This window comes from Typopeltis vanoorti, chromosome 6 (genome assembly GCF_054136105.1).
Source record: "Typopeltis vanoorti isolate ZY-2024b chromosome 6, IOZ_Tvanoo_1.0, whole genome shotgun sequence".
NCBI lineage: Eukaryota > Metazoa > Arthropoda > Arachnida > Uropygi > Thelyphonidae > Typopeltis > Typopeltis vanoorti.
Window position 1 is genome coordinate 4,543,238 of NC_143554.1, and position 25,806 is coordinate 4,569,043.

At 36.1% G+C, this 25,806-nt stretch overlaps 1 protein-coding gene across 1 annotated transcript in view; it reads left to right on the plus strand.

Moving 5' to 3' along the window:
• LOC150105257 (116 kDa U5 small nuclear ribonucleoprotein component) overlaps positions 1–25,806 on the plus strand; it is a 358,330-nt gene that overhangs the window by 12,111 nt on the left and 320,413 nt on the right. Inside the window, exons 2-3 of the mRNA XM_090394018.1 lie at positions 4,358–4,520; positions 18,852–19,008. Coding sequence (XP_090250144.1) covers positions 4,401–4,520; positions 18,852–19,008 — 277 coding nt within the window. The 5' untranslated portion in view covers positions 4,358–4,400. The remainder of the gene's footprint in view (positions 1–4,357; positions 4,521–18,851; positions 19,009–25,806) is intronic.

Consider the following 25,806-nt stretch of genomic DNA (forward strand, 5'->3'; position numbering starts at 1 on the left):
ATTTACGGCAATGCCATCTACTGCCCACCACCAGTATTCTTTGTCTGTAAATTGTGTGTTTTCTCAAGGCTGATTTGTCTGTATGTGGAAAAAAAACCCGAGTTTCCAGGAGGGAAAAACCATGCTACCTCCGTATTAGATTGGCTAACTCACCTTCAGTTTAATCATTTAAATCACATTGGAAGGTTATTTTGCACTTGGTTAGACTATAATAAATTTAGTTTAATCCTTTATCTGAGTGTAAGCAAACAATGTTTGTACCTGAAAATATCTTCAGGACTGAGGTAAGGTGGTGCAACACCAGGCAACCATGAGCAAAGGTGGACCAAGCTCTCATCACTCCATGTTTCAGTATCTTCCATAATGCAAAGCACATCTCCTTGCATACATGTATACTGCTATGCATTAAGGGAATTTAGTTCTCCCTTGGGGGAGCCTGAAACCTCTAGAGCAGGGGTTCCCAACCTTTTTGTTTCCTAGAGCACATTCTAAAATACCGGTAGGGTGACGGGCACCATCTATTTTTTCAAGCAAATTTTTTGAATTCTTTTGTTAAATGAATACATACAAAGTTTATATTATAATCAAATGTTTTATTACTTAAAAGTTTACATTATATAAAAATTTAAATATACATATGTAAGTTAGTGTGATCTTTGGCATTGCATTTCATTGGCCAGTGCTTCATAATTAGGAGAATATGATGATATTCCAGTTCTTAAACTGGAATGAACAACTTCGAATGCGCATCTACTTTACATTGTATGCGTTTAATACTCGTCGTGTGTCATTAACGAATGTGTCATATAGCATGCCATGAATTGTTGCGTAATTATTTCAAACTATACGGCACATGGTTGAACAGCAGCGGGCACACACAAATTGGTCGACAGCGTCATGGTGCCCGCAGGCATAGGGTTGGGAAACCCTGCTCTAGAGGGCATGTCCCCAGGTGGTGGATAGGGGAATGCCTCTCATATATGAGTGATAGAAGGGGAATGAAATTCCTTCCATGAACCAACAGGCAACAGCAGAATGGACAAGATCAATCATAATACCAATTCACAGAAAGGAAGTAAAATGGACCTCAAATATTATAGAACAGTAGCTCTTGTGAGTTATGTGGGAACAGTACTTATAATGACATTAACAGAAAGAATAGGGAAACTAATGAAAGAAAATCTGAGGATTTGGAAGAGACAGAAGTACTTTGCACCAAATACTAATGTTAAGATTAAGTGTGGAGAAAGCTCTACGTAAAAATAAAAATGTTTATACCTGTTTTGTTGATCTTCAGAAAGCATTTGACAGTATAGATAAAGTGACATGGATTGTACTCATCTTGGAGTGGAAAACAAGGTAATATGTCTCTTGCAGAACATCAATGACAATGAAGAGGGTGCTATGAGAAATAGGAAGATGGTTCCGGACAACGAGAGGCAAGGAGACCATTAACAAGGAAAAAAGAATATTGATAATTTAAATTTATTGAAATACAAAATGGAAGTAAAAGAAAAGCTTTATTTATAGAAAACATATAAGTGTGTGTGTGAGTGTGAGTGTGTGTGTGTGTGTGTGTGTGTGTGTCTCAGACAGAGCATTATTTTCTGAGAGTGAATTTTTTTGCTTCAAACTGGAATGAGAAAAAAAAAAAGTTCACTCCTGGATTAAATCCTCAAAGATAGATATCCTGGAACCTAAACATCAGTTGTTTCAGTAGGATAGAAGTATATTTATAAAAAAACAAAAACAAACAAAAAAAAACATTCATCTCCAGAATAATTGTTCGACGAACAAAAACAAATTTAACATGTCCCTGACTTACTGGGACATGTTAAATCTTTATTGTATAACTTAAGTAAAATGTTTTACCTATTGTAATTATCACTAAATCACTGAAGGAATTGACAACGAAGATAAGAATATAAATTAAATTACACTTTAATAAATATTTCCGATATTTTGGCAACGTGTTGCCATCTTCAAAAGGAACTTACAAAAAAGCACGTGCATGTAGGCACTACAACACAGTAACTGAGAATGAAGTGATGAAGCTGTTGTTCTCCTAAAAGTCCTGATGGTGCTCCCTAGTGGGCTAAGTAGGTGTTCTTGACCGTTGGGCTGAAGGTCTGCTGATGTAAGCCTCCCAAATTTGGTGCAGTCTCATACAACCAAATTTGAGGTTTGGAGAGTTTCTTAGGGCTGAGGCTGATTCCAAGAATAGTCTTTCGAATTTGTATTTGCTATGGTGTATTACTGTAGCTTTCTTCCACCATATTCTGTGGCGTGTATCCAAAGCATGGTCTGCAAGACCAGAGTGGCTGTACTTGTGAAACCGGATGTAGTCTTTGGGTTCCAAAATTCTGATATTCGCCTGCCAGTTTGGCCAAATTAAGACAGTTTACAGCTGCAAGGGATCTGGTACACACCAGATAGGTCCAGGGGAAGTGGTTGGTCTTTAGTGGAGCAGATAAGGATGCCAATTTCTTGTATAATCTGTAACAGGAGGTCATGTCATGTTTTTTTTTTTAATTTTGGTAATTTTTTCCGAGGTGTCTTGGATGTAAGGAATGGTGATGGATTTAGAGTAATCCTTGTTGTGAAGGGGGGGGGTCTTCGCTACATTGATGATGTGTTCACTATTTGGCCACATGGCTCTGATACACTCTTCTCCTTCGTAACACACTTAAACAACCAATGCCCCAGAATCAAGTTCACTCTGGAAAAACAGGAAAACGACTGCCTCCCTTTCCTAGACACAATAGTCACCTGCCAGCCTGATGGAACCTTGTTTTTCTCAGTTTATAGAAAACCCACCCATACAGGCAGGTACATTCACCAACAATCCCACCATTCCCCCTCACAATAATATGGAGTGGTGAAAACACTATACAACAGGGCTAAACTAATCTGTTCTAACGACAAGGCCTTAAACACTGAACTAAATCACATCCTCAACATTTTCTCAGCCAGTGGCTACCCCCCCCCCCCCCAGAAATCCCCAAAATACTGAAACCAACAAACCAACCCCCCTTCACAATAAGCATTACTCTAACTCCTTCACCATTCCCTACATCCAAGGCACCTCAGAAAAAATTACCAAAATTTTAAAAAAACATGACTTGACCTCCTGTTACAGACCATATAGAAAATTGGCATCCCTTATCTGCTCTACTAAAGACCAACCACTTCCCCTAGACCTATCTGGTGTATACCTGGATCCCTTGCAGATGTAAACTGTCTTAATTTGGCCAAACAGGGAGGACAGCGAATATCAGAATTTCAGAACACAAGGACTACATCCGGTTTCACAAGTACAGCCACTCTGGTTTTGCAGACCATGCTCTGGATACACACCACAGAATACGGTGGAAGAAAGCTACAGTAATACACCATAGCAAATACAAATTCGAAAGACTATTCTTGGAATCAGCCTGAGCCCTAAGAAACTCTCCAAACCTCAGCAAATTTGGTTGTATGAGACTACCTCCAAATTTGGGAGGCTTACATCAGCAGACCTTCAGCTCAACAGCCAAGAACACCTACTTAGCCTGCTAGGGAGCACCATCAAGACTTTTAGGAGAACAATAGCTTCATCACTTCATTCTCTGTTACTGTGTTGTAGTGCCTACGTGCACGTACCTTTTTTGTAAGTTCCTTTTGAAGATGGCAAAGTGACTTTGCCAAAATATCAGAAATATTTATTAAAATGTAATTTAATTTATATTCTTATCTACATTGTCAATTCCTTAAGTGATTCAGTAATGCATAACCAACGTATAAGCTTGTCTATGAGAACTATTGTAATTATGTATGCTTCATTTCATAATATACTGTGAATAGTAGACAGTAATAAAATTCTAACCATAGAATTTGATGAGTTGGTTTGTGTTTGTATAATTACAGTAAGCTGGGTTATTTTGATTCGTTGTCTAGAATTACTCTAGATTCTTTTTCTTTTTTTCTGCATTAAATAATATATTAACACCCAGTTGGCCATACATGATAGCTAGTACAGTGGTTAACGATGATTCATAAACAATCTTGATTTCTCTGTCTACGTGAAACTCGGTTTGGAATTTCAGATAATAAATTTATCAAATGATAACAAATTGGTATTTGTTTATTTATTTTTTTTAATGCATTAAAATTTATTTTTAGAATAAATCTTAATCTGTATTATTCACATTTGTGAAGACGAACTGTTAATTTTCTCTTGGATAATGGTATTTAATGACAGTAGTTTTAATTGATAAAAATGATTAGTATGCTTACTATTATGTTACTAGCATGCTGCTATTATATATATTATAAATATATACATATTTATTTTATTTTATTTTTTTTTTTTTAATAGATTAAACACTTTCAGAGGAACAAAACAGTAATTTGTAATCAAAATGGATACAGAATTTTATGATGAATTTGGGAATTACATAGGTCCAGAATTAGAGAGTGATTCAGAAGACGAAGAGGAAATTTATGATAGACAAGATAATGAAATCACAGAATATCAAGAGGTTTATTTCATTGCTTACAAATTATATAATTATACTTTAAATTATACATGATAACAGTCCATAACATTTGCAGTATAATAATAGGTTTTAGTAGAATTATGGAAGTTTATTTAATGGACTAATCTGTTGATTTTGAATGTTAATTTCTCTTGATATCTACCCACCCCTGTGGGTAGATATATGATTATGCTTTGCTTTGGTTTTGAGCTGGATGTAACTCAATGTATTAAACAACTTTCTACTCCAAAATATTTGTGACTGTTGACAAGACAAGAATGCACATCTTAAGCTGTCGGGTATTTTGGTTATGAGGTGTGATATGCTCGGAAGAACACTTAACCAGATTGTCATGTTGATAACTGTGTTCCATCTCTCAAAGCACTAGTTTATAACTTACTAATTGCAAGAGACACATAGCACTTTACTACACAATATGAAGAGTATTATAATTCTAGACAGGTATACAACGAAATCTAATATATTGTTATATTTCTGGTCATTTTATCATGATTATACTTTGTCATAAATAATTGAAGAAATGAGAAATTTCTATACTGCAGTGTATAAACTTTTTAAATGCTTTGTTATCATTAGAATTTATTATATTATTGTTATTATTCATAATGTTATTGATCTGAAAGAAGACGTTCGAGTGATCTTTTGAGCCACTTTGCAATATGATTCTGAATTTTGACTTTCTATTCTTACTGGTACCAAATCATCATCATCATCAAATTTCTGACATGTACCTTCAAGGGGTGTACAGGATATGATAGTACTACATGAAAAATTTACATCATTACTAACTTCCTATTTACAATTTTCCTCCAAATCAGTCTGTTACTTGTCAAGACTCCAACATTATCAGATCTTATATTTCTATCGTTTTCCTGCCAACCTGGCAGAGAACACTTGTTTTGCTAATCTTTCCTCACCCATTCTGTTTAAGTGACCATACCACCTGAGATTAGCTCTGCTAACGCATTCCTGGATGCTGACAATATCAAGTTCCTTCCTAATATCCTCGTTTTTAATATGATATTGCCCTTGATGCCATCTGTTCATGCCTCTAATCTTTTTCAGGACTCTCATATCTGCAGTCTCTAGTCATTGGCCAAGTGTTTTACTTCTGACTCAGCTCTCAGATCCATAAGTTAAAACTGGTTTGAACACTGTCTTGTATACAGCTAATTTAGTGTTCTGACTAATTTCTCTCTTATTCCATATGAATTTATTCAATTGACTTCCTACTATACCAGCTTTGTTGGTTCTGTTGTCTATTTCCATATTTAATTTACCATCTTCAGTAAAAATCGTGCCTAAGTAGCTGAAATGTTTTACTTGTTCCACAGGTTCCCCGTTCACAACACAGTTGACATTTTCAACAATTCTATCTATTTTCATCGTCTTTGTCTTTTTAATGCTGACCTTCATACCGTATCTATTACAACAGTTATTCAATTTAGTAAGGGAGTCTTGCAAACTTGTAGGGGATTTATTTAGAAGTATAACATCGTCTGCATAGAGCAAACAGCTGAGATTAACATCTCCAATTCTGATATCATGTTTAATACTACTTTCCTTCATGATGTGATCCATATAGATAATGAATAACAGAGGGGATAATGTACATCCTTGTCTCACACCAGATTTAACATTAAAAAATCTTCCTGTACTTCCTTCAATTCTAACTGCTGACTTACAACTGTAGCATATTGAATAGCTTCTCTCTTGGGACTTTGTCATATGCCTTTTCCAAATTGACAAAACTTAAATATAGATCTCTGTTATATTCCCATGCTTTCTCGACTATTTGTCGTAAAGTGAAGATCTGATCCTGACAGCCTCTATTTGGCCTGAATCCAGCTTGTTTTTCACCAAGCTTTTCTTTCACAATTCTCAACCGTTTCTCAAGTATACTTGCATAGATCTTGCCAGGAACACTCAGTAGGGAAATACCTCTGTAATTCTCACATGCAGTTTTATTTCCCTTTTTATATATGGGTACTATGAGAACTCTACTCCAATTATTGGGAATTCGTCCCTCTGTCCAGGCTTTCTGAACTATGCAATGCAGCCACTGTAAAACTCTTATACCACCATACTTCAGCATTTCTGGTCAAATATCATCTACTCCTGCTGCCTTTCCACATTTCAAGCCTTTTGATGGCTTTTTCTACTTCAAGCATGGGTATGTATTCCTGACTGCATGCCTGGTCAGTGTTTTTTACCACTGTGCTGTCATCAATGCTTGTTTCATTTAGCAGTTTTTCAAAGTAATTACTCCATACTTCAAGGACATCTTTTTCTCCCGTTTTCATGTCACCTTTATCATCTCTAACTCCTTTTTACAGCACTCTTTCCTCCATTCCTAATCTTCTTCAACAACCTCCAGAATATTTTGCCACCTTCTTGATATTTATTTTCTATTTTCTTGCCAAAGTTCTCCCATGACTTTTGTTTAGCTAGTTTTACACAGTGTTTAGCATTCTTGCATTTGTCTGTGTATTCTCTAAGAGCACAAGCTGACTTATTTGACAAGAACTTTTGATATGCTTTCTTCTTTTTCTTCATTGCCTCTTTAACTTCCTGTGTCCACCAGGGAGTTCTGATTTTTTTTATCCTTGCAGACAACTTCACCACATGCCTCTAGCTGAATCAATCAGGGCTTTCTTCAAAGCTTGCCACTGAATCTCCAAGGTTTGATTCCTGTTCTCAAACTCTTTCATTTTTTCTTCAATAATCTTTGTTTATTTTCGTCTGCAGTTCACATCTGAGAACTGCTCAACATTTATTCGCTTTAAAACTTTCTTACATGTAATTCTTTTCAATATGAAATTCAATTTTATCCTGCTCAAGACTAAATAGTGATCACTTCCAATTTCAAATCCTCTGCACACTCTGGTGTCCTGCACCAGGGAGAAAACATCACTATCAACAATAACATAGTCAATGAGACTTTTCTTATTCCTAGCCTCTTCTCTCCATGTGAATTTGTGCACATTTTTATGTTGGAACATGGTGTTAGTAATAACCAGTCCATGTCCTGAGCAGAAATCCAACAGATATTTGCCATTATTATTAGCTTTGCTCTTTTCTCCAAATTTTCCCAAAATATTTTTGTATGTCTCACAATCATTTCCTACTCTGCTATTTAGATCCCCAACAAGGACCAACTTTTCATTTTTCATTGTGTATGTTGCTTTTTCTAAAGCCTCAAAAAATTCCTCCACTTCTACCTTAGTAGAACCTTCTGTGGGACCATAGGCACAAATAAGTCTCATTGTCCAGTTCCGCATTCTCATATTTGCCCACCTTACTCTACTTGAGACTGATGCCATTCAAGAAGATTAGCCTCGTATTTTGTGTTGAATACTATGGCTACTCCTTCTTTTCCTTGATTGTCATTGCCTGAATATAAAATTTCGTATTTATTGCTCAGAAAGATCTCACCAGTTTTTGTGTTTTTTTTCAGTCACCCCTATTATGTCAATCTGGTACTTATCTAAATTCCTCAGCTAGCTCCATTTCTTTGCCATTCTGGCTTCTTACGTTGATAGTACCGATCTTTAATTCTGGTGATGTTGAGTTGGGGTGTTTTTTCTGATTTTTTCGTTGTTCGCCCTGGTTCCCTGCTGAAAACAATGGGGGCCTTGTTTAACCGGGCGACGCCCTCAGCCGGCATGAAATTTTGTCATGTTGTGCCATCATTTTTTATTTTGGTGTAACCAATAAGAATACAATTTGGTTGGCTAAATCCCAAATTGCCAGCCCATCCTCGTTCGTTCAGTATCCAAGTAGATACCCATCCGGGTGCACCACGAGAAGGTGAGGATTGGACATTAGGTCAGAAGCCCTGGTCTGTTCTCTGTATTCCTTTAAAGGCTATGTGGAGGTCTCCTCTCAGTTATACAGCTTTGACTCTTAAGCACCTCTAGCTTTGATGTGGTAAGTTTTTTTGTTTTTTTTTTCACCAAAGATCAGGCCAATAGTTGTAATGGTTGTTCAGTAACTTTAACATGCCATGCATATTCTAGTGCAGCTTGTTTCTTTGTATATATGTGTATGCTCCAGATGATGACCTTAATGTGAAGGTCGAAATGTTGAGTGTTTATTTTGGTTTATATTAAACTAAAGTTTTACTCTAACACGGTAGTTGTTTCCATAATTTTCCATGATGTATTCTTATCACCATGTAAGCATGAAGGCAAGGATTCTCATAGAGAATCATGTTTCTATCCACCCATTCCTGATTTATGTTAATTATGGCTATAGAATTTCTAATACCTTAACAATTCTTCCTGAGATACTGGTTGATCTCTAAGTTGCTTCCTTTCTTGTAGTTTTGCTTCCTTTATGTAGTGGAACTGTTTTGACCTCTTTCCACTCCCATGGAACCTTGTCAGAGCTGAGACTTTAATTAAACAGCATGACCATTTCATTCTTCTAATTCTAAAAAAAAACTTTATCATTTTATAATGAGTGAGTAAAATACTAAGGCATTACTTACCCATCACAATGCCATGCTGCCATCCCTAGAATATTTTATTCCTATTCATCTATTCTGAATTCTGCCCTTAATAAACTTTTCTGATACCTTAACCACTGTTCTTGATACTGATTGGTCTGGAATTTGCTACCTGTTCTGGACTCTCATTTATGTAAATGGAATGGTTTGGCCTCTTTCTACTTTCCTGGACCTCCCCAGAACTGAGAATTAAATTAAACAACATGGTTAGAGGCTATTCCACCCATGTAAAATACACAGACCAAAATACCATTCCATCCCATTCTACTTCTCTTCTCAAATTAGTCCCTGTCATATCCATCATTCAAATAACTTCATATGATATACTCTTGTAAAGTTATCACTCAGTAATTCAATTATTCCTTTTCCATCTGTCATTTCCTTACTGTTGGCATTCATTCAAGTTTTCCTTCTATAATCATTCCTCTTTTTACTTTTCATAAAGAAAGGACTGTTTGGAATTTCCTTTGGCCTACTTAGCTAATTTCCTCTCATAAACTGATTTTTGCCTTTCTTATCAGGCTGATCACCTTTCTTGCGTGTGTTTTGTACCTGGTCATGAGTAGACTACTCTGGCAGAATTGTCTAAATGAGGTAGTATATCAGGCTTATAAAAAGTATAATAACATACTTAACTCTACTTTTCAGTGTATTCATCAACATCCAACTGAATTTTTTTAATTATTTTTTTTCAGCTTTTGCCATGCTAGCCTGGTTGGCTAAGTGGATAGCATACCCACCCTAACCAACAAGTTGTGGGTTCAAATCCCACCGTGAGCATGAATTTTTGTAAAAGCCTGCTCTGGATGAGCTTATATAACTTCTTGAGTTTACAAGGCTTGTCTTAAAAAAAAAATAAAATGACTGCCACCAATCCTCATCAGCTTCCTGCATTCCACTTCGGTAATTGTAATACTTAGGAGATCTTTTCATCCCAAAGTGTGACCAAAATTTTTTAAAACTTGCCAAGAAATTATATTCTTGTTTAATTCTTTATCCAGGTGTAAGTGAACAAAGTTTACATGGGAAGTATCTTCATAACTGGGCTACTTGTTATATAGAGGCTGATGACTTCATATTAGTTGCCTTAGTATTCCATAATTCAAAACACATACCTCCTTTCTGTAATGCATAATGCTGTGTATTATGACTAGTTCATGAATTTTATTGATGTTTCATCAGTGAGAGACAGACCAAGAAAAGATGCCAAGGTTGAATTAATACTGAAGTTATATTTCCCATATATTTGTTTTCTTACACTTGGATAAAGGATTAAACAAAAAAACAAAATTTCTTCCCATCAAATTTCTGACATGTATCCTCATGGAAAGTAGGATATTATGATAGTACCACTTGAAAAAGTTACATCATTACTAACTTCTGATTAACAATTTTCCTCCAAATCTGTTATCTGTCAAGACTCCAATATTATTAAATCTTATATTTCCATCTTCTAGGGCACCTTTTGCAGTATCAGTCCACCCACATCTTGGTCTTCCTCTGGGGCCATCCTGGCAAAGAAGAATACTCATTTTGCTAATATTTCCTCTCCTATTCTGTTTATGTGACCATATCACCTGAGATTAGCTCTGCTAACAATGTCATGTTCTTTCCTAATATCCTCATTTTTAATATAATACTGCGATTGATGCTATCTGTTCACTTCTCTAATCTTTCTCAGAACTCGTATATCTGTGGTCTCCATTCTTTGATCAAGTGTTTTATTTCTAACCCAGCTCTCAGATCCATAAGTTATAATTATTTGAACACCATCTTGTATACAGCTAGTTTAGTGTTTTGACTTTTTTTTTTTTTTGTTTATATATACCTCATTTTAACTTCCACACTCGAAAGGCAGAAGGGCCTATAGCAATAAATGACGTGTGGACAGGGGTCAAGAATAGAGTAATCTGTTTGTATTATTCTCGAGCTGTTGGAGTTTATAGTCCTTTGGAAATGCTTTATTGGAGAGGCTGTTCTACAGAATTGAGATGGATGGAGTGAAACTACATACTCACTAAAACAGATACTCCCATGATTGGGAGTATCTGTTTTAGTGAGTATGTAGTTTGACTGTAAAGGGATGTTCAGCAGCTGCTTGCTCAAGTTCCTGTAAATCTAGCAGAAGAAGGAGACATAATGGATGATAGTTCTTCTGAACAATAGATGTCACTAATCAATTGAAATATCCCTTTTCTAAAGAGCATCAAGAAATTTTAGAGAGATTTTAAATGCACCACCCCAGATATTGAGAACAATATTCCAAGATTGATCATATTTGGAATATATACATAGTAACTGTTTGGCAGAGATGCCAAGTTTTTTGGAAGCTGATGATGTCATAAAATTGACATGTTTATTCCAGGAAAGGTTTAGAGTAAGAGTTAGTCTGAGATTTGATTTAGACTGTTGAGCTGAATATTATCAAAAAGAAGTGGAGAAGATCTGATTTTTTTATTTTTTCAAGAAAATAAGCAAAACTGTGTTTTGGAAACATTGAAGTTGACTAGATTATTTTCATCCCAGTTTAGGATACTGTGGAGATCAGTCAGTATTCAGGGGACTTATTATTATCATCTGTCAAATGATCTTGAAACTTGAGAGCAGGTCGTTTATATAAATCAGAAAGAGGGTGGGTGAGTTGACAGAGCACTGAGGGATAGTGGGACTAACAGAAAAGTCTGAAGAGAGAGAACATCATCCACCATTTACACCTAGGGATCGATTTGAAAGAAAAGTGGGAATCTGTTTATTTACACAAGGACGAATGCAGTCTAAATGATGGTAACTTGTTGAGAAGCTCTTGATGCCAAACGCTATCAAAGGTCTAGGATATTTCAACTGCAATGGCACAGGTCTCTCCATACCTTTCCATAGAATGGATCCAGAGATGCATCATGTATGCAGATGAGTACAGTTTAGTGAATAGATGATAAAGAACAGGTATTGGTTCAGGAACACATCTCTCAAGCACAATATTTGTGGGATTCCATCAGGACCAGCTGCTTTTGTGGTGTCCAAGTTATTCAAGATTCTTCTGATGTCTTTCTGGTAGAAGGTCACAGGAGGCATTGAGATGCAGTGTTGTAATTTGCAATGTTTAATCAGATAGAATGTTTTTTCTGATGACTAAATTTCTCTCTAATTCCACATAAATTTGTTCACTAGACTTTCTACCATACCATCTTTGTCGATTGTGTTGTCTATTTCCATACTTGACTTCCTGTTTTCACTAAAAATTGTGCTTAAATAGCTGAAATGTTGTACTTGTCCTATAAATTCTCCTTCAGGATGCAGTTGATGTTTTCAATGTTTCTGCCTATTTTCATTGTATTTATTTTTTATTGCTGATTTTCATATCAATTTTTTACAACAGTTATTCAGTTTAGTGAAGGAATCTTGCAGATTTGTACTGAATATGTTCAGGAGTATAACATCAGCTGCATAAGTAAAGAGCTCAGATTAACATATTCAGTTTTGATTTCAGGTTTAATACTACTTTCTCTCATAATGTTAGCCATATATGTGATAAACTTGTAGATCATGTATATCCTTGTCTCACACCTGATTTAACCCAAAATTATCTTACTGTACCTCCTTCATTTCCAACTGCTGATTCACAACTCAGATATAGACTTAACTATTGCTTGCTATAATGTTCCATTTACACCATATAATTATAGCATTTTGAACAGCTTTTCTCTTGGCACCTTTTCATATGCCTTTTCCACATCTACAGAACTTAAATACAGATCCTTGTTATATTCCCTGATTACTTAACTATTTGTCTTAAAGTGATTATCTGATCCTGATAACCTCTATTTGGCCTGAATCCAGCTAGTTCTTCACCAGGCTTCCTTCCCACAATTTTTCTTAGCCATTTCTCAAGTATGCTGCCCTGAATCCTACCAAGAACGCTCAGTAGGAAAATGCCTGTGTAATTCTCACATTCAGTTTATTTCCTTTTTTTTTATAGATGGGTACTATGAGAGCTCTACTTAACTCAAGTCTTTGGAAATTGTGTTAGTAATAACTAATCTATATCCTGAGCAGAATTTCAGAAGATATTAACCATTATTGTTAATTTTGCTCTTTTCCCCAGATTTTCCCAAAACATTTCTCTGTCTGTAATTATTTCATGCTCTGATGCTCGAATCTTTTCTTTTTAATTGTGTCAACTGTCTTCTCTAATGCCTTGAAATATTCCTCCACTTCTTCTTTAGTAGAACCTTTTAAAGTAGATCCATAGGCAGAAATAAGTCTCATTATCCAGTTCACCATTCTGATATTTGCTCATATCACTCCACTTGATTCTTCTTCCTTTTATTCCTCTTTTGCCTTGTTTGTGGTGTCCAGGGTTTTCTATTCATTTAACTGCAACCGTACACAAGGATAAGGTGGTTAGCCGTATGCCTCCCAATGTATCCTATGTCTGTAGAAGCATTGAGTTCTCAAGGCTGGTTTGCCTGCTTTGCGGGATGAACCCCCCCCCCAGGTAAACTGGGGAGAAAAACCCTGCAATCTATGCCCAAGATCGGCTAACTTGGCTATGTCTGAGAAAGATCCTTAGCTCCTCACGCCAGCGACAGGAATCAAACCCAGGACACTTCTTTCCCAGGCATATGGTTGCGAAGCATATAGCCACTCGGCTAACCATGTGGACCTTTTTTTAATTATATTTGGACAAAATTTAAGAGATTAGTTATGTAAATGCACGAACATTTAAAACTGCTAATTTATTTAAAAATTTTTTTGTTGCTTCTTTTACTGATTCATGCTGCTAGGAGAATGCTTTAAATCATGCTAATCTTTATGTGAATTATGTACATGTTTTTAAAACTGAGTGGAAGGGAGAGAACCCTTCATTATATGTGTATGATTGCAAGACTGGTTTTGAAATGAGAGTACTGGTAAGAAACTGACCTTGATAGCTTACACTTTGGTCGAGGGCATTCATTAATTCTGACCCCACACGTGTTTCTTGTCTGTATTCTCAACTAGTTGGCTCCACAAAGGTGAGTGTGACGAATATTATATTCACGAGGAAAGAGGAGGGGGAGGAAACAGAGGTCATGCTAGTGCTACTGCTTGCGAGAGTGAGTCGTTTGGTCAAATCGGTGATATTTTTAGGTAATCTCTGGGATGTTCATTCCATGATGACACAAGAAGTACTCACAATTTTTGTCGATTTTTATTGTGTGCAGGTAATGATGGATGCAATGCTCTCTTGCCGAGTACAAACATAACTCTCTCTCTCATCTCATGGCGAGGATGGATACTCCATTGCCCTGCCCCTGAGACCAAGTTGCCTCTCAAGAAGACAGTCTCCACAGCAAGCTTCTACTCCTGAGGTACTTCTACTACTTCTACTTCCATTCACCTGAGGGATGCCGTGGGGAGGCAGGATGATGCTGCTGCTGCTCAGTTGAGTTAAATGGTGGTGCTCTTTTCATTCTTCACTGGTGACTTCACTACATGCATGAGCAGACTCAAGCCGCCATAACATACGTCTGCTACCACGGCCATCCTGATCTGTTCTTCACTTTCATCTGTAACTCCCAGGTGGAAGGATATCACAGATGCATTACTGCTTGGGCAAAAGTCCCACGATGGTTACAACATCCTAGCCAGAGTGTTCCATCTCAAGGTGAAGATGATGGCTCTCTTGAGCAAGGGGAAGTGCGGTGCTTCATGTAATCTTTGGTAGTGGCAAAAGTGGGATCTGCCTCATATCCACATCTTGCTGTGGCTAGAGGTGAATCTTCCCTGACATGATCGACAAAGTCATCTGTGCTGGAATACCTGACCCTCAGCAAGACCCTCTCCTCCACAACATCGTAAAGGCCAACATGATTCATGGGCTCTGTGGTAGCTTGAACCACAGTTTGCCATGCATGAAAGGAGGCAGCTGTAGCAAGAGGTATAGTTCGCCCACCGATTAGAAATCCCTCGACACTTCTGCGCATGTCAGAAAAAGGAGAATCCATTTCTATAATAGGGTAATCAGTCCGTATTGTGGGATGAGTTGTTTATTATTACATGTCGGAAAATTAACTTCTCTTTTATGATCATTGTAGTTAACTATGTTGCTTGTATAACAGTTGGAAAAATTTACCTATATAGCACGTGATTTCGCGCGTTGACGACCAATTCGTACGTCCTTCAATTCTTTCTCCCCTTCAGCATGAATCGACTATTCTTGGCATAATGCCAAGGAGGGATTTACAAATGGTGGGCAAACTATACCCCTGGCCAGTTCTCAAGGACACTCAGACAGCAAATGATGGATACCTGCAGTATTGGAGGAGGTCTCTAGCTGATGGTGGCTTCACCATAGAAATCATTGGGATAGAGCTGGACAACCACTGCATGGTGCCCTACAACCCTGTCCTGTCATCCATTTTTGATACATCAATGTGGAATTATGCAACACTGTCAAGTGTTAAGTCGGGGTGAAACAAATCATTAAAGAAATCAAGTTTCACTCGGACTTAACATTGTTATCACTCTCTTGAGAAAAATAATGATTCATCAGAAATAACGAAGCACTGTATAGAAATCATAATTTAGTTTTTTTATATCTTATTTAGTAATGTGAGATTTCATTGTATTATTATTATATAGTTGCTTAGTCTAAAATGCTGTGTGAACAACTAACCATTTGCTCGGTAAGAAATGATAATCTAAATGTAAAACGGCCGACTTCTGAGACACGTCGTGAATGTACCAGTATATCTGTTATGTAGCACGGTGCTTTCCCCCACTTTTCACAGTAATGCTACGAGAGTTTCGAAAGGATACCGCGAGCAGCACTAAGTACCGCGTGACGTAGTGAAAGCATGACGTACACATCAATGACGAAAGAGAGAAATGGCACGGTGTTTAAAAGGGGATGTAACATTACGAGCAGGGCTTCTAGACGTTTTCCTGCTGCTGTATTCTTGTGCCACGGAAGTCCGGCTGGTATGGAGCCTCCACGTGGATTTCCTTTGTTCGTGGAAGCTACGACCGAATGATCAAGAGAACTTACCAGTCGGAAACAAAAGCCCAGCAGATCCTGATGGTGGAAAACTGCAGAATAATTCCAGTTGAAGTATAGAGGGAAGTCATATAGAAAATCTCGAGGAAATGTGAAGAAAGGCGATCATATAAGGTGGTTGTCTGACGTAGAATATCCAGCAAATTTGTAAGGTGAAAACTTTATGTCTACTAACTAAAGAATTGAATGAGAAGATTTTAATGTGTGTGCTAAGAGACATTTCTTTGAACTGTTGCTGATAAACTTAGAAGGAAATATAGTAGTGTCACATAAATGTGTCTTGAAAGAGAGTGAATTACGAATGATCTTGTATGAATCTGAGATATATGTGAAATTTGAATAGGATTGTTAAAGAGAATTATGTATGGAATTTTGACAAGTATTAAGAGTAAAATTTAAATGATCAGAATAGAAAATTGAGACTAAGTGATTAAATGATAGTAATTATGTTTCTAAGATAGAATTTCAAGAAAGGGGATAATTAATTTTATGTACGAGTGATAATGATGTAGATAAATTTTAGTTGAATGATTAACTAAGTGCTTCTCAGTGTAATATATGAATTCTAACTGTAATTAAATGTTTTGCTTTAATGTGAATGTTGTCTTGCCTGTATCTAGATCCTACTGCACTTGCCCATAAAATATAATGAACAACAAGAGGGGCGGGAAACTGTATAGCATAAGGTCATGACTGCAAGTTGCAAATTTATAGCTGAGAAGAGTGAACGCTGACTGTGTTCTATCTCCCTGGTCTTACATTTTAGTATATCCTAGGATTCAGGATGGCACAGCGTATACAAATAAATTTTCTCTGAATTTAAAATAAGGAGATAGGACCAGTGCTGGGACAAAGAAATAGGCATCTGCCATTTGCATTTCTTTGTCTCGCAAAACAACAGCTTCACTCTTATCAGGGATACGGCCAGTAGCGACAAGAAAATCAACATTTAAGAAAAGGATAGACGCAACACAAGTGCATCAAGTACATATGCAAGTACGTGAACAAGGACAGTGACTAGATGGCTTTTGCCCTGGAGAATGAGAGGAATGAGATGAAGTTGTATGAGAGTGGGTGGTACATTAGCAGCTTGGAGGCGGTTTGGAGGATCTTGGTATTCTCATTCACGAGAGGTTCCTCACTATCTTCAGTCTCACTGTTCACCTCGAGAACGGTCAGCACATGTACTTCACCTCTAACAACTTGGCTGAGAATCTCAGGAACCCTCCTCAGAAAACACTCTTGGCTTTCTTCAAGCTATTTGCAAAATATTGCAAATAGCTTGATTTTGCAAAACCCTCCTGTACTCTGAGGTCCCCTTCTTACTTTGTGTGGAAGAATAACAAGTTCACGAGAAGGAAGGGGGGAAGAATGTAGACTACCTTGTGGAGTTCCTCAACCCTTCTGGCTTTCCAGCCCACACGCTTCTCCTCAAAGTGGCGACTTGTGATGTTGCTGCAGAACCAGTGAAAATCTGTGGAATGGCTGATCATGGAATTTAGGAGACGAATGACAGTGTTTCTGTTTCTCAGACCACCATCCAATGTATCTTCCTTCATACGTTCCTCCAACGTAAGCACCCAGTCTTGTACTCGTACTTACGTGTAATTGTAGCTATGGCCACAGTTTGCATCTAAGAGGTTCCATTGGACTATTGAAGACTGGAGTAAAAGTTGCCTTTTCAGATGATCCTTGTTTCTAGCTATGCTATTGTGGATGGTAGGTGAAGGATTAGGTGAAAACGTGGGGAGTAATATCACCCTGATACCCATAGACTGTACTATAAATGCTACAAATTATTTATCTGTTGTGACTGAACAGGTACACCCATTCATGCCATTTATCTTCCCAAATAGCATAGGTGTGTTCCAGCAGGTTAACACACACTGCCATGTTCCTGGTGTTACCTGAGAGCATTTCACTGAACATTAACTTCCAGTAGTTACCATGTCTACCAAATTTACTGGATTTGAATACTAGAGAAGATCTTTGAGATTATGTGGATTGAGCAGTCTGGCAATTGAATTCTTCTGGAACAACACCTGCAGATCTGTGAGAAGTAACCTGATGAAATGGTGATCAGAGGTCTCATAGAGCAGTTCTTCCCAAAGCGCTGCTCTGTGAGCTAAACAAATTTAAAATGTTTTAAGACCATGTCAAATGTGTATGTAAGATGCTAAAAATGTAATATTTGCATTTGATTTTTGCAATATTCGCTGTATATGTTTTGTATTGAATATAAAAACAATAAATATTATAATAATATATGTCTGTATTATGATTTTTTTTTTCGATGGGTGGCGTGAAATATTTTAATATTTCCAAAGGCCCCATAAGTTTGAGAAGCACTGTCATAGAGTACCATGGTTTATAATAGCAGTTCTGATAGCAAGAGGGCCTGTGAACGCTCAGGATGATGGTCAAAATGTTTTGACTGGATTGTGTGTACATTTCATACATATATTGCAGATTTTTTGTACATATTGAAATATATCATATAGTTTAATATCATATGCTTCATAGTCTATTCTGAATCTAAAAATGTTCTCTCAGATTTATAGAACTTCTATGTAATACCAATGTCTTACATTTAATCCTATGTGAAAGAGTATCCAGAGTATAGTCTGCTAGTCTATGTTTAATTGAAATGACATGTTAAAACTAATTATTTTCAACTAGATTACAGATGCTTGAATAGCTTTGAGAATATAATGCATAGAATATGATTTATTAAAATAAGTTGTGTAATGTGTAATATTTACAGGAAGAGGGTATAGAAGATGTTATGATTAGAGAGGAAGAAGGCCCACAAATGCAGGTAGTGCTTCATGAAGATAAGAAATATTATCCAACTGCAGAAGAAGTATATGGTCCTGATGTTGAGACAATTGTTCAAGAGGAGGATACTCAGGCACTTACTGGTAATATAAACTTATGTTACTTTTATGAGATAAAATTGCATAATACTAGAACTGATTTGTATTGTATTCTAGAGTGATTTACTACGTGACACCTCCATGATTGTGAGACTTATCATGGGAGGGCCACTCTAAACAGCACAATTCACCATTCACTTTTCAAGATATACCACATGATTTTGTAAGCATTGTTCTTTGTTTGTGAAATTTTATGTATCTAAATTCCTGTAAACTTTTTCTATTTTTAATTTTCTCTCTGTTAAATAAGGTATTAATACTTATATTTCATCATAGTTGTTCAAAAAAAAGGGGCAGAGGGTGGGAATAAAGATATTCACGGTTGACTTTGTTATATATATTTATTTATATGATTTATACTTAAAGTGTTTGTTACTTGATTAAATCCTTTCTTGTTCAAAACCTTATTCAATTAAAATCCTACCAGCTGCTCTATTGTTATGTCGTTGCTTTCTCTATATTTTAGCCTTATATCTTCTTATTCTATCTTTCTATTGCTATTTTACTTCTTCAGATATCGGGCCTAATATGCTTACGTCTATTTATTTATATCTTGGACTGTTTCCTCTTCGGATACTGGCGAATTTATATTTTGCTGCGTCAACCAGTATCCTATAGCAGAAAAGGATCCTTGCTCAGGGAGACAATACTAGATTCTGAGGATTTCTTACCCAATATCTTACTTTAACACTGCCGTATAGATTCAGATTATTGCAGTCGTGACCTAAATCTATAATTATATACACTTCCTAATTCCTTCCCGCCAAAATAGGTTCTATTTTTATAAGTGGTAGTTTGGAATCGTAATCAGGCATGACTCAGGTTTAGGTAAATATGACACGTTTATTGTAATATCTAAACAGAATACACAAAAATTCATACACTCAATTATGACTCAATACTAAATGAAACTCGAGTTAAGAGGTTAACATATTCTAAATTAAATCAAAGGTCGTAAAGCATGAGAAACACAGTAACTGAATATTGGGATAGATAGCAAATGATATGATGTTAAGCTAAATTCCTTTCTGTAATGCTATTCATAAAATAATATAAACAAACATTCTAATGCTACTCAGTTACTAAAATCCACAATTCTAATCTCATTAAATTGATCCTATCACATATAATACTAAAGATCTCTTCTAAACAGTTCTTCTTACTCTCAAAGGAGGTTAACTTTCTAATTAGAGACTGTCCACAAAGTTCTTTAGAGTACTGTTCTTAATTTTTACATTCACAAACAATCTTCTCTCTTCTAATGAATTTTATACACAAAATAGTGATTTTACGTTACCGAACTTTTTCCACATCTTTCAGCACTACGTGTACATCTGATTACTTCTTGTCTATTGGCTGTCCATGTGCCAACGTAGGGGTTACGCTATCTTCATTATTTCTGCCGAAAACTGACTCAATCTCCGCATTTTAGGAAACATTTCGACGGGACTTTTCAGCGACGACTTGATTCTGCTAGGACTGGAAATTTTACCTTCAGCTCTGTGTAGAATTCTACTCCAATCTTAAGAAAGCCTGCTGTCTGACATCCTATCTTAGCACAGACACTTCATCCCCCCCCCCCCCTTTATGTGAACTCCTGCTAACTTCCGAGCCACCAAACAGGAAATCGATACGACAAGAGACCCCTCTAATACGGCCCTCGTCCCCTTATATTCCTCCTTAGAGTGACCTCTTTTTCCTCAGTCCCCTTTGCACACGACCCATATCTTTTCACCCCTTGGGTTCATCCCGTGCCTTTTCCCAACGCTGTTATGCTCTTGTATTCCCAGAATTCGCGCCAATATACGTTCCACTTAAGCAACTGCCGCCAGCATTATGCTGTACACTGTAGTTTTAAACCTTCCAAGAATTATTATTTAGTAACTATTTGATGACCCACAGTTAATTTTACACAGCTTAAGTGAGGCTTAAATTAAGTCAGATTATCCCTCTTATAAAACATACTCTAATAAAATCTTAATATGAACACAATAGATTAAATATATCGTACATGAAATAAAATGCAAATTTTATACATAAAGTGAAGAGGTTTCACTTTTAATTTTAGCTGACATGCGGGTATTTCTCTCTTTTTTGTGAGTTTAATATGTTGGATTCTGAATGAATGATTTCTTTGCAAGATTCCTTCATTCAGGATCTAACAACATGTTATGACAACATGGTTTAAAACTAATCATGGTTGTCATAATATTTTAAAGTTCTATTACAGTGGTATCTCACTAATCCGAACCAGTAAAAACCGTGCTCGTTCAGATTAGCGAAAAGTTCGAATTAGCGAATTTTCCTGCATTTAAGATGAAAATAATCAGATTCTAATGGTACATCAATTTAATTCTGTAAATAAATGAAGTAACTGATAGAAAAAAAAAGCTACGGTACTGTAATGTAAAACTTAAAAAATAATACAGTACACAAGTTTATTTTACTAAAAAATTTATTTTCTATGTATCTGTATTGTTGAGTATTCTGATTTAATAAAATTGCATAGTTCAGTACATAACTTAATTTGCGTAAAAATGTCACTTTCTTGTATACAACACAAAAAAAGGTTTCACAAAATAACACACAAAAAAGTTTTTTTATTTCTTTGTAAAAAAAGTCACTGATTTTTTTTTGCTTCTTGGAAGCTAAACTTTTTTCGAATGCTTCTTCTCGGAGCTGCATTAGCGATAAAATTTTGGGGAATGGCATATCATTCTGCTTAGCCCATTCTATACACATTAAAACTGTCAACTGCCTCTTCATGTTTTATTTTTTTTTCTTCGAGTTCTTTATCGTCATCATCATCATCTTCTAATTCATTCTGTAGCGTCATATTTATAATTTCAGCATTGATTTGATTTCAGATTCGCTTTCGGTTCTACCCGTAATCCATTCTGTAATATCTGTTTGTGAAATTTCAACGTCTGGATTTATATTTTTAACCAAATTATGCACGTTGAATTTCCTCTTTTTGTGTATCACTGTAGTAATACTGTATTGTAATAATAATAAAATAAATAATAATAGTTAAAATAATAATTACTAAATAAAAATAATATTACACAAAATAATAATACGTAATAAATAAAACTTTTTTTTCTTTCAAACTGCAGTTCAGATTTCTGGAGGATTTGGACTAAAGTGGTTCAGATTAGCGAGATACCACTGTATGTATATATACCATGTTACCAAAGGTTGTGGGACTCCTTTTTCAGTTGCATGAAAAGGGATGTGACTATGCAAATATTGCATAGCCACATCATCCCTTTATATACAGTATGTAAATACTGCATATTCACATACCTTGTGACAGATGACAATGTGCTTATCATCCTATGGAAAAAAGTAAGTTTTGGAGAAAATGTCTATGTGTTTTGAACATTGCCGTGGCAAGGTTTGGATAAACCTGCAGTTTGCTCTCGACTTTTTCAGAGCATTTGATCATGCCTGTTCAGTAAATTTTGATCCTTTGGACTACTTTCTACTCTCTCTCTCATTGGGTAGCCAGAACTCCACATGATCAATCGCTGCTTGTCAAGGTGGTTGGCTTTTTCTCTTTGGGATTCTCCACCAATGCAAAAGTGCCTCAGGTCTCTTTTTCCTATACACAAGTGACATCTCATGACCAATAATACTATTCCTAGTTTCTGATATTAGGAATAGGATTATTGGTCATGAGATGTCACTTGTGCAGTGGTGCACCCAGGGAAGGGGGGGGGCAAGCCCCCCCCCCCCCCCCCCCCAAAAAAGAAGAAAAAGTTAAAATACACAAAAAATTTTCCAAAATACTTTTCCTAATTAAAATTCATTTTTTTATTTATGTTGTGTCGTGTCTTCTATGTCTATACTACTTATGAATTAGCGGTCACATAAGGTGAGAGTCACCTATAGCAGTGGTTTTCAACCTGTGGTCTGCAACGATGGGACAGGTGGTCCACTGGCAGAATTAAATTAACCAAATAAATCTATATATTTTAATTATTCAAACAAAACAAATTAAAATAGAATAAGTAAAAATTATTGAAATAAAATGAATACATCATCAAATTCCTGCCATGTAACCTCAAAGGGGGGGTACAGGATATGATAGTACTACATGAAAAATTTACATCATTACTAACTTCCTATCTACAATTTTCCTCCAAATCAGTCTGTTACTTGTCAAGACTTCAACATTATCAGATCTTATATTTCTATCATCTAAGGCACTTTATACCATATTAATCCACCTATATCTTGGTCTTCCTGTGGGTCATTTTGCTGCCAACCTGGCAGAGAACACTTGTTTTGCTAATCTTTCTTCGCCCATTCTGTTTAAGTGACCATACCATCTGAGATTAGCTCTGCTAACATATTTCTGGATGAAACAACGGGGGCCTTGTTTAACCGGGCGCCGCTCCCGCTGGCATGAAATTTTGTCATGTTGTACCATCATTTTGTATTTTGGTTTAACCAATTAGAATACAAGTTGGTCGGCTAAATCCCAAATTGCCAGCCCATTCTCGTTCGTTCAGTATCCAGGTAGATACCTAACGGTGCACCACGAGAAGGTGAGGATTGGACATTAGGTCACAAGTCCTGGTCGGTTCTCTGCATTCCTTTAAAGGCTATGTGGAGGTCTCCTCTCAGTTATACAGCTTTCACCTTTAAGCACCCCTAAAATGGATACTTAAAAAAATTAAATAAAATAGAAATAGCTGTAGAATGTTCATTCCATGAATATTCTACGACTATTTTAATTTGTAGCGGTGCCTCCACTTTCCCTTGCTGTTTTGTCAGATTTGAAGTGAACATGTGTTGTCCACATGACTACATTTCGACCAATTGCTTGTTGTTTATTGATTTTTATTGTTGAAGGGTTTCTTCCTTCATCCAAGGCTCAATATATCTTCAAAAGTGCTAAGTAATACTTGGACAAAGTGTGTTGTGAATTAACCCCAGTATTTATATATTTTTAGGAAATTGCGCGACTGAATGATAAAAGCAAGCTGCCAGTTGAGTTGAAATGCTAACTCTTTTCAACCGAATTCCATACGTGAAACTGCCATAACAACATTCACTATACATATATTTCTAAGTTTTAACACGTTTACGAATTTTAACACCTTCGGTTGAATTTTATTGCTGCATTGGGGCAGGCGAACTCGCACACATCTAATTAATAACAATAGTTTTTAGTTAGATACTGTGTTTGCCGGTGCAACATATGATTTTGCTTGAGTCTAAATAGCATAGTTTCTGTATGAAAGGACATGTGATTCATTAATTAGTGTCGTTTTTATCCCAGTTATCTCTAATTGCACTATTTGTTGAGAAATATATTACACAGACTGCTGGTACCTTATTCACTGGCATAATAAAAGTACTTGTTTTTCTTGCCTCTGCAGTATAGTGGCTATTGTGGAGGGCGTATTGTTTACTGCGAGAGCAAATTACTCTCCCCCGCTCTGAACGTGCTTCAGCTTTTTTTCATTTGGGATGTATATGCGAAACGTTTTAATTTCTTTTTTTCGAAAAGTAAAATCAGGGGTACGAGTTATATGCGAGGGTGAGTTATATTCGAGTAAGTACGTTATTTCAATTATGGATGAGTACATTGGTACCTTCTTTAAATGGAAAAATAGCTCGGATGACAGTGATAATACAAAACGAGTTTGTAATGACATTCTGTGTGTAGTTTCTGAAGAGAACAAGGCCTGTAACGAATCCACAGAAACACAGAATTTCCATCAGTTGCAATGCGATAATATTAATATGCTGAATGAAAGGAAGGATTTGCTGACTTGCTGGACACTCGACCAGTGGATTCTCATTTAAAGGTAAATACAATTGGTTATTTTGTAGGAATATTTTTCTGTTTTGTGACTTTTCTTCCTTTACGGTAATTATGCCTACATTATTTTGTTATTATTCAAGAATTTTTTACAGTTTTGAATGTGTATATAAATCAGTATCAACAGTAGCCTGATTATGAATGCATGATGAAAGGGATGGGGAGGTTTGGAGCTTCCCCAGATAGTATTCAAAAGGTAAATACAATTGATTATTTTGTGTACGGCTCCGCAACTTATTAGTTTAGAATTTAACCACTGGAAAAGTGTTTGTGTCCACCTCAAAACTCTGAAACAGAATTTGGAAACATATTTTCTGAATAACTTTTATAAGAAATTTCTGTGGGTTCACGGATTCATTTCAGGCTTGCAGTCATGAGAACGACCTTTCGTTATTAAAAAAAGAACAGCTAATTGAGCTTTCGAGTGACAGTGGGCTTAAAATGCAATTCTGTGATCGTAGTTTAGCTCGATTCTGGATCTCGCCTTCACTGAGAAGTGAATTTCCCGAATTATCTAACGAAGCATCGAAAATCGTCATGCAGTTTTCTACAACCTATCTTTGCGAGAAAGGATTTTCATCACTCCTTCAAATAAAAACAAAATACAGAATTCATCTTAGTGTGTGTGTGTGCCGATCTTCGACTGAAGTTGACCAATATTGAGCCAGATATTCAGCAACTCTGCAATGCCAAGAAGCTCATCTATCTCATTAAAAGTAAATAGTAAATAATTATATCATATTATATATTTGTTTAATAAAAATTAAAACTTTGTTCGATGATGATACGCTTTTACTTGTTTACTTCCAAATTAATTATATTTCCATATATATTCAAGACATGCTTTTAGATTTATTATGTTATAAATGGCACAGTTTTTCCCAAATGTTGGTAATCCCCACATACGTTTTTAAAAAAATTACATAACTTAGTGGTCCATAGAATTG